The following is a 9734-nucleotide window of genomic DNA, read 5'->3' as shown; positions in this document are numbered from 1 at the left end:
TACCTCTGGTGCAAATTACTGACCTCTGTCATCATTTTAAGTGGGGGAACTTGCACAATCGGTGGCTGACTAAATACTTTTTTGCCCCACTGTATGTTATAACTTTGTTTAATCTCTTCAACATGTTGACCAATTTCTTTTCTTTTCTTTTCTTTTTTCTTTTTTTTATTTTTGTGTAATCTTCCTGACAGACACCAGTATTCAAATAAAAGTGGGAGCAAGACTACAGAACTATAACAGATTCTTGCAGTCATAGCATAGCGATTGCTGTTTATGAACTCCTAATTAAAACACATGAGAACAAAGAAGCTACATAATGTGAAATGTAAAGCTGTATGTTACATTCACACATACATATATATTTACTCACCCTAAGGAAAGTTGTTTAAAATACTAAGATAGTTGCCATTTTTTTCCCCCAAAATCTGACACCGTCAGGATGAAGCATGAAGATTTGTTGTGTAACTGCAGAAAATGTTTCAGTGTTCGGTGTAAAATAAATAATAACAGAAATAATCCTGTTACCTTCATTACAAGTTAACTGGATTATAAAATGAAAACAGTTACTGATTATAATCCCTAACAAAAAGATATCCAAAGTCAACTCAACAAGCTATGGGATTTGAGTTTTAAACCACACTCATTAAAGACTCCGCACACCCACACAGGTGTTGTCACTTAAAGCTGCACAGGCGTGGGCCAGGTTAGTGGAATTTATGTGATCGATCACACACACACACACACGCGCACACACACACACACAGAGCTATATTAATGAAATATACAAAGGCTGTTTTTCTTTTTAACAAAACTGGAAGCGTGAGAGATCAGTGGAAAGTTCAACTGTTACCTGTAAAACTGGTAACACTTGAACCTCTGGAGACAATACATAGGCTAAAAATAACATAGCATGTGGTTAGGGTACCTGTTCTGATCACTGTAAATTTGGTTATATTTAACATTGTTAGTATGTATATGTGCTTCGTTCTAGGGGTGGGCGATATAAACGATATACGATAGAAACGATATAAATTTGGCCAACGATAGAGATCGCTCTATCGTGATAGCGCCTGTTTTGGTCGAAAGCATCGCAGCGGCTACAACCATTATCATCTGCAAATTATGCCGGGGGACAGTAATAGCAAAGAGATGAAGCACGTTTGAAATATGGGGAAAGCCAAAAACTGCGCTTCCTCCACTTCCGTAACATTGATTAATGTTGAATTCGCTCCAGCTGCTCTATTCCCATGTTGTTGCAGTATATTAATAACTAACCTTGTATGGTGGATGAATAATCTTAGTTGTTCTCCTGACTAAAGTCTGGCCCGTGTATAGCATCCTGCTATGCGATTGCATTTGTTCATACAGAATCCCTCACGTTAACTTTTATCGAGTGGGAAAAAAGTTGGCGTTCAGCCTCCAGCTTCACTGTGCTAATGTTATGCTAACATAGCTGTGTCGCTAGCAATCACGTAGCACAACATTATATACCAGGTAGTCCAATTTCAGTAACCCTGCAAACACCACTGCTGTTTAGTTTTCTGTCTTCATTTATGTTGGAAGTGGCAGCAGAGCTGTACGTTTTAATTAGTTTCAGAAATCTCAGTCAGAACATGGTGTGTCATGTTTAGGTGGAAACTAGCGACCTAACTTCCTGTTAACTTCTAACTCCGTTATATTTAATAAATTCTGTTTTCATGGAAAACTACGGCAGCCGTAATGCTCTTGACAATCCATCAAGCAGTGCGGCTTACCAAAGTTGTACTAAAACATTTTTAACAGATTTCTGCACGCCCAAATCGGTTCGTGGTCAGTAAGCACAACCAGAATTCATACATAAGGCACACTCGCGATTTTTGAGAAAATTAAAGGATTTTAAGTGTGCCTTATAGTGTGTAAAATACATTATACAGAAGAAAAGAATATATCGCTGTATATATCGTTACCGCACGTGCTTCAAATTATATCGCGATATGGATTTTAGGCTATATTGCCCAGCCCTACTTCATTCTTACATCCCTTTGTTCTATCAAATCATTCAAATAGTGTGACAGCATTGGTAGGACTGCGTGTGTGTGTGCACACAGTACATACAGCAGTAGAGTAGACAGTAAAAAATATCTTAATAAGGTAAAAACCCATCTGAAATCATAGTGAAGTTTAACCTTCAGCTGGGACTTCCAAGAGCAAACTGATATGGCTGATATCACAGTCACCACATCCAACTTCCACAATCCAACTTATTATTTATTTTTTATTTTTTACGACATATGGTTCAGATACCCATAAACTGTATAAAAGGTGGACATAGCTTCTGGGTCTGTGGAAATATCCTATACTGTAATTCTTTTTAATGGGCACTAGAGGTCGATACCTGTGTGCCTCTCATTGCTGTAGAAATGCGGTTGTTAAGTCTGACGTCACTAGCCGTGTCTGGGTCTAAACTCCGCTGCAGGTCCATATATCAAACGATCACTATGGCATTACTGGGAGTTGAAAAGCTGTCTAAAGTCTTCCATCTTTAATAAAATGATCAGCGTTCTGCTCTACCAGGTGTAACAATTGAGTTTAACATCCAGGCATCCATGAAAACAGAATTTATGACATTTAACATTAGAAGTTAGCAGGAAGTTAGCTCGCTAGCTTCTATTTAAATACAACATAGCATGTCCTGACTGCGGGGTTTTGGAAACAAATTAAAACGTACAGCTCTGTTATCACTTCCAACATAAATGAAGACAGAAAACTAAACAGCAGTGACGTTTGTAGGGTTACTGAAGTTTGGCTAGCTGGTATATAATGATGTGCTACGTGATCGCTAGCGACACAGCTATGTTAGTATAACATAAACAAGCTAACCTTTTTCCACTCGATAAAAGTTAACGTGAGTGTTCTCGGTGGTCAGGAACAAATGTAATCGCATGGCAGGATGCTGTAAAAGGACCAAACTTCAGCCAGGAGAACAACTGAGATAATCCATCCACAATACGAGGTTAGTCATTCATATACTGCTGCATGGGCTGGGCTGTAGTTACATCCTAAGGTTTTAAAAACTGAGCTTAAATAAATGATTAGCGGTAATAAAAGCTGAGGGAGGTCAACAGTGATCACTGACTGTTTTAGGAGCTTTTTGAGATTAAATAGAAGAAAATACAAGACATTAAATATGTTAACAACACAAAAGCCATATTAAACTCAGACTACTTTAGGCCCGGAAGTAGGATTCGTCACGTCATCGCTTAACAACGGATAGGAACGCAGCGCTCACCCCTAGCATTGGTCAACAGGTTGTTTTTTTTTTTTATAACTTTATGGGCCTAGTCACTAATTTTGGGTAATATTGAATAAAACATTAAGTCCACTTTGTAAATTTTAGTCATTCTAAGTGGCAGAAAGGAGGATTATCACAGTCAATAATTTCCTCTAACTGAACTGCGCATTTTAATTGAACCCTGTTGTAGATGATATTTCAGGGCTTCTGACCATCAGCGCTACATACTCTTTAATAAAAATTTGAATATGTGTGGTGCTCAGAGCATGAATCATATTGAATTTTAGTACTCTCACTCTCATTGTTACTCTCACATGTGCTCCAACACTGCCACCAGGCTAACATTTGTACATAATAAATAAGAAAATCTAATTTGGACGTTGAGTCAGTCTCCATACACTTCCATGTTAAAACGCCTGACAGCACTGGAAACAATACTTAGTCTTTGATAACTCATCTGCCTAGATGATAAATACAGTTAGAGGTGTGGCTGCTGTGACTGACAGGTGTTTGGGACACGGGTAGGCGGAGCTAGGCCTCTTCTTCGCCTGTGGTTGTGCGTATCGGAGCAATTTTAATGGATTATTTGATTAATATTATGGGTTATTTTGTGTGTGAGAGACATGTTCGTGCTTCACTTTTACTTTAACTTTTATCAGTCTGTTACTCAGCACTAATTAGCTGACATGAGAATCTGTGCTCCTCACTTTACGAATGCAGCTTGCTAATACCAGATAGCTTAGCACTCCACCCTTTCCTGTAGTCGGGTCACTTGAGGATGCGATGTCACGTGGCTGTGTCCATCTTTTATTTGGTTTAGATGAAATGTGTCAGGACATTATTCAGTTTCCTTCAGCTTTATTCATAAAGCGTGAAATCACAGCAGTAACCTCAACGTGCTTCATAAAATAAACTCTTCAACCTTTCCCAACACTTTTAGTGATAGTGTTACAAGTTGACTGCAAAATAAATTTTCAAAAATGTCAGTTTTAAAAACTACCGATTTATTTATTTATTTTGAGGACCACCACAGAGAGCTCAGAAATTAGCTTCAGTAAAAAACAAACAAACAAAAAACGCTGATCCGTGTTAAAGTTCCCTACAGGGGGAGTGGGGCAGATGTGGGTGTGACAGCTGACAGTGCTGCTCTGTGACATGGAACACCGGGTGCAGCACGCTTACAACACCACACGCTCTTCTCTTTTCTTACTGTTCACAATAGATGATCACGGTTCCCGGCCCGAGCCTGGAACACTGCCGCTTCATACACAGATTTGGGTGAGTGTTGTGCTGGCCCGAACGACACACACACACAACACACACACACAAGTACGGAAGGAGTAGCAGTCAGCATGTCAGGGCTTTCTTTAACACACATGCTCCTCCCTTTCTGGGTACAGCAGTCTCAGCTGTTTCTGTCTGTACTCTGGGTCTGTCTCTCCTTACAGGTCATACATGAGCTGATCTGCAGCAGACCCACAGTACAGATTCCACCACGTATGATTAGTTGATTTTACTGCAGGGAGGTCCGTGTTCAGACTAAGGAGGGGTAGCTTTGACACACCTTGTGTAAACCTGTTCAATGAACATTGTGACTTTATCTGTCATTTCTTTACCTGTTTTGGGCCAAGATGTCATTTCACACACTACATTAGTCATGTAAAGACATTTTGAATTTGTTGTACAGCACAGCAGGAACTCTAGGAGTCTGTGAATAGGATGAGACAGGGAGCCCAAGAAAACAAGAACAGACTTTGTTATTGTATTCAGATTTGACTTATGGAAGAAAAATAGCAAAGTACTTCTACTGCGAGTCCCTAAAGAAAAATTGTCATCATGTACAATGGCATACATGATGTTAATGGGAAATTTTATTTCATCTATATTACTAGATGGGTTTTTTTTCTATAATATTACAAGGTGTGTATAGCTGTCTGCGTCTATAAGCTAACTTTGTGACAGACTGGCGACCTGTCCAAGGTGCACCCTGCCTCTCGCCCTATGACAGCTGTGATAGGCTCCAGCTCCCAGAATTGTAGAAATACAGAAACTTCTGATGATTAGGCCTAGCACGAGCTCAGCTTGCCCTGTCGGCCTTGCAGTACACTGAAATTGAAGATGATAGTGACAAACAGGCCTTTCTAGCAGATAGCAGTGTTTCCGTTTATTGGCAATAACAATAATTACTGTTGGTTGTTCAAAGCAAAGCTTGTTCTACAGCAGTCTGTGCTGTATTTCACACTTGGGACTCAAGGAAATAAGGACGTTTCTGTTATGCAGATTTCCTGGGAGGAGGGACGATGCTGCAGGAGTCGTCAGTAGACAGCAGTGGCTCCAGGTTCGCTCCTCTGGTGGTGCTGGAGCTGGCCTCAGACACCAAGGAGGAGGCCATTGCTTGGTTGCTGAGCAGGATAAGAGACCGGCAACAGAATGGAGGTGTGGAAGATCGTCTGCACCCCCCGAATCATCTTCCCTTGTTTGACGTGGTATTATTCATCCTGTAATTTCTTCCAGGTGCTGAGCTGCTGGTGGAGCAGTTGGGACCTGGAATCGGGGTGGAAGAGAAGGAAAACCCCAACATGTTTTTGGTGGGGGCCTCCATGCAGAGGCTGCTCTGTGGTGCAGAAGATCTGGGGCTCTTTAAGGAGTGTACTGACGGGTCTATGAGAGCCTTCACTTTTGCCAGCAAACACAACTTCAAAGATTTTAAAGGCAAGTCTACTGTTTAGTTTGTGAAAATGTATGCTTTAGACTAGCATCTTATTGTTATTGTTAACTTGCAGCCTTGCAGTTTAACACAGCCAGGCTTTCTTTATGTTAGCTGGTTTTCAGAAACCTTAAACAGTCAGTCAGAGGTAACTCGTATCACTACCATATTTGTCAGCCTCCTTGTTAAGTCAGCTCTGTGCAGAATTGCATAAATAAGGAGAATTTAATGCATCATTTGATTCTTCTTCAACACAAATCAATCTGATCACTGCCCCTGAGTCTCATCACCGCTCACATACTCTGTCTGAAATGAGTGGCGTCACTGTAACAGCCTGTGAAAACATGCCTTTGTGGTGAATGGCACTGTGTTTCTGTTCCATCTCTTCAGGGGATGGAGACGGCTTCCTCAGTATGGCTGAGTGTCAGTATGTTATCAAGCATGAGCTGGACACACTGCGAGCCAAAGAGGAGACTAATGTTCCAGGATACAGTCATGCCAAGCTCTACCCTGGGAAATCTATCAGTGAGTCTGTGTTCATGTCTCAATCTGTTTCAAATGAGCTTTGCAGTGATCAGTTTGCTGATGTTGTGTATTTCACTCACAGGAAGACAAAAGAAAATGGTCTCATCTAGTTCCTTCTTGCATGCATACATATTCTTTGTTGCTTATCCAGCTGAAGGTGGGCAGGGTGCATGCTGGACAGATTGCCGGTACTTCATAGCACTGCTGAATTTAACAGCTGAAATTCCAGGAAACTGTACTAAATTAGGATGTGCAGACATCTCAGAATAAAACTGGGAAACTGATCAACCTCAGAAGTAAAACCACACACAGGTGATGTGAGTAAAACATGGCAGTGTATTATCATACAGGGTTTTGAAGCTGTGGCCAATTTTATGCTTGTCCTCTTCCCCTAAACTGTTTTTCATTCTGTCGCTTACAGATAAACATTTTGATAATTGATCAGTCATTTCATTTGTATAGGAATACAGGTCCAGCTTCTCATCTTAGAGACTTGACTGTTTTCATTTTGATGTACAAAGAGAACACATTGTGTAAATCGTGGTTTAGTCGGGGCTAAATGATTTATCACTCCTCAACCTTAGTTAAGTATACACTCGGCATTTAATCATAAAACTATCAGAAAGACATTTGTTAGAACCTGTTTATAACAACATTAGCCACAGCAGAGTATGTTTTTATTAGCTGATACACAGATTAGATAATTTCACTCCTATTTTTTTCTCAGTTTCAGCTTGTGACAGATTTGACTGTTTGAGCCTCTCCTGCGGTTCATCCACACTTGCTTGCGGTTTGATTTAGAGATTCCTGTAGTAGTAACGGTAGCAGATTGTAGACTGAACACAGACTGTGTCCTCCTTCCACCCCGCTATCTCTGCAACCCCCTCCCTTTGTCTGTCTTCAGTATGGAAACAATAAATATGCAAATGCAGTAAAATAGTCCCAAAGTGAGATAAGGAACCAATGAACTTGCAGTGAAGATAGGGTGCCTCTATTCAACGCCTGTGTTTGACAAATCGTGTTAAAATAGAATGTAATTATTTTTTGACAAATGATGCACTCAAAAAATGGCAGATGAAATGATAGCGCTTTCATGTGCTCGTATTTAGCTGCTGCATATTGGACAATAGTAATTATTGCTATAGTCATTATTGTATTGTGTGGAATGGGCCGGCTCCCAGCTATTGTTAGCCTGCCCTTGTTTTACAAAATGAAATGCATGTTTATTTAGTTGGGAAAGTGAGTTCAGAAAAACTCAAGAGAAGGATGGAAATGCAGCCAGAAGGTTTTCATGTGGAATATCTTCCAAATAATTCACAAGTTTGAGTAAAAACTTCCTGTTTTATCATCACTGTACATGACTAAAGTGGGGGGTGAGACAGAAAGTAACATGCTCTTTTTTGTTGTTTTCTTTACTTGCATCTTAGTTCGCAGACTGCTCTCCAAAAGGATCTTAATCCAGATGTTTCCTCTGCATGAAAACGAAGAACTCAAAAGGCTTTCTTTTTCCTGGTATAAAAAAGTGAAGGTGTCACTTCAGCCTCTGGGTAAGTGCATCTTGTGCCATTATTTTTCATGGTCACTCTTGAATACATTGTGTGATTAAAACGAACAGTCCACGTTATGGAGTATGCACACTTGCAAAAGAGGTCTCTGTACATCTGCATTTCTAATATGTCCCCAGACTGTAATTGGAGCGATGCACTGTCAGTGCTCCTGATCACTACTGACTCTTTCATCTCTATCCCCAGACGACATCAGACACTACTATGGTGAGGGCCAGGCTCTCTACTTTGGCTTCCTGGAGTACTTCACCTTTGCGCTGGTGCCTATGGCCCTCATTGGGGTGCCTTACTATCTGTTTGACTGGGAGGACTATGACAAATATGTAGTCTTTGCTGTCTTCAACTTGATCTGGTGCACTGTTATCTTGGAGGTAAGAAGACATGAAACAGTATGCAGTATGATATCGTTCTACCTATTGATCTATTAATCTGTGATGGCTGCAGAATATAGTTTGGTGTGTGGAGGCACAATGCTCACCATCCTAAAAATATGATACACATAGAAATCGGGCAGTGATGTGTAAATATGCTCCAAAGCCTGCAGGTGGATGCTGGTGTGGTGGAGGGGTTAAAACGGGAGCGGTAGAAGTGAATCTTCAGCTCTTTGATGTAAAGGGATTGAATCTTTTCAAGCACTTCAGAAGTTTAACTGTGATGTGTGGTTTAACTTTTCATTCTTTTATACACTAAACAAGAGAGAAAATTCACCCTTTAATTGTAAAGGAAAATATTACCCTCTGCTGCTTGCAATGTAGTCTTAACTCCAAAAGTGTTTATTAAAATCGTAACAGAATTTTAAAATTCTTCAGCTGACTTGCTGAACCTTTGTGCCCACCAGTTATGGAAGCGACGCAGTGCCTCACTAGCCTACTACTGGGGCACACTGTGCAGAAAAAAGGCCTTTGAAGAACCTCGGCCTGGATTTCACGGCGTGCTTGGTCACAACCCTGTGACGGGACGTGCAGAGCCTATCTACCCCACCTCCAAGAGGCACCTGCGTGTCTACCTTGTGTCTCTGCCCTTCGTCCTGCTTTGCCTCTACCTGTCCCTCTACATCATGATGATCTACTTCCAGATGGAGGGGTGGGCTCTGTCCATCTATGATGAGAACCCCACATTCTGGACACACATTCTGCTATTCATCCCTAGTATCATCTATGCTGTGGTCATAGAGGCGATGAACCTCATCTACAGATATGCTGCCGAGTTCCTCACTGAATGGGGTAAGTCCACTTTTTCATTATTGTGCATTCACACCAAACCATGTTTCTTGCATTAATACAAGCTCTGGCTAGAGGGCTTGATTGCTGATGATATTACAAGAGAATCCAGAGCTGATGAGTTTTCACAATGCAGCGTGAAGCTAGGGTTTTCCTGTAATTCAAATGTTTTAATTCAACAGTCCCTTGATTTGCCTTTAAGTGTGCACCATTTTGTCTCATTGGGTAGACTTAAGGCCAAATAATTTTTTATTATACGCTCAAGACCCTACAATAATCGTGTGTGTGTGTGTGTGTGTGTGTGTGTGTGTGTGTGTGTGTGCGCGCACTGCAGGCAGCTGGCGACTCATCAGCAGTTAAAGATGCTCGCTTGCTCTCTGTCTGGTAAATCTACATACTGAAGCTTCATTCACTCTTTGAGCTCAGTGGGAAAACAGCCGTGTGTG

At 40.9% G+C, this 9734-nt stretch overlaps 1 protein-coding gene across 3 annotated transcripts in view; it reads left to right on the top strand.

Moving 5' to 3' along the window:
- Nucleotides 1–9734, top strand: part of ano10a (anoctamin 10a) — a 37083-nt gene that overhangs the window by 3165 nt on the left and 24184 nt on the right. For 2 of the 3 annotated variants that reach the window (XM_005742971.2, XM_013913314.1), the window contains exons 2-8: nt 4494–4549; nt 5552–5707; nt 5786–5983; nt 6369–6503; nt 7931–8050; nt 8255–8439; nt 8907–9291. In XM_005742971.2, coding sequence (XP_005743028.1) covers nt 5572–5707; nt 5786–5983; nt 6369–6503; nt 7931–8050; nt 8255–8439; nt 8907–9291 — 1159 coding nt within the window. In that variant the 5' untranslated portion in view covers nt 4494–4549; nt 5552–5571. The remainder of the gene's footprint in view (nt 1–4493; nt 4550–5551; nt 5708–5785; nt 5984–6368; nt 6504–7930; nt 8051–8254; nt 8440–8906; nt 9292–9734) is intronic. The other variant, XM_005742970.1, reaches the window with a different exon arrangement.

The sequence above is a fragment of the Pundamilia nyererei genome, unplaced genomic scaffold, assembly GCF_000239375.1.
Source record: "Pundamilia nyererei isolate P.nyererei 1_Seehausen unplaced genomic scaffold, PunNye1.0 scaffold00125, whole genome shotgun sequence".
NCBI classification, from domain to species: domain Eukaryota; kingdom Metazoa; phylum Chordata; class Actinopteri; order Cichliformes; family Cichlidae; genus Pundamilia; species Pundamilia nyererei.
This window is presented reverse-complemented; position numbering and strand designations above follow the sequence as displayed.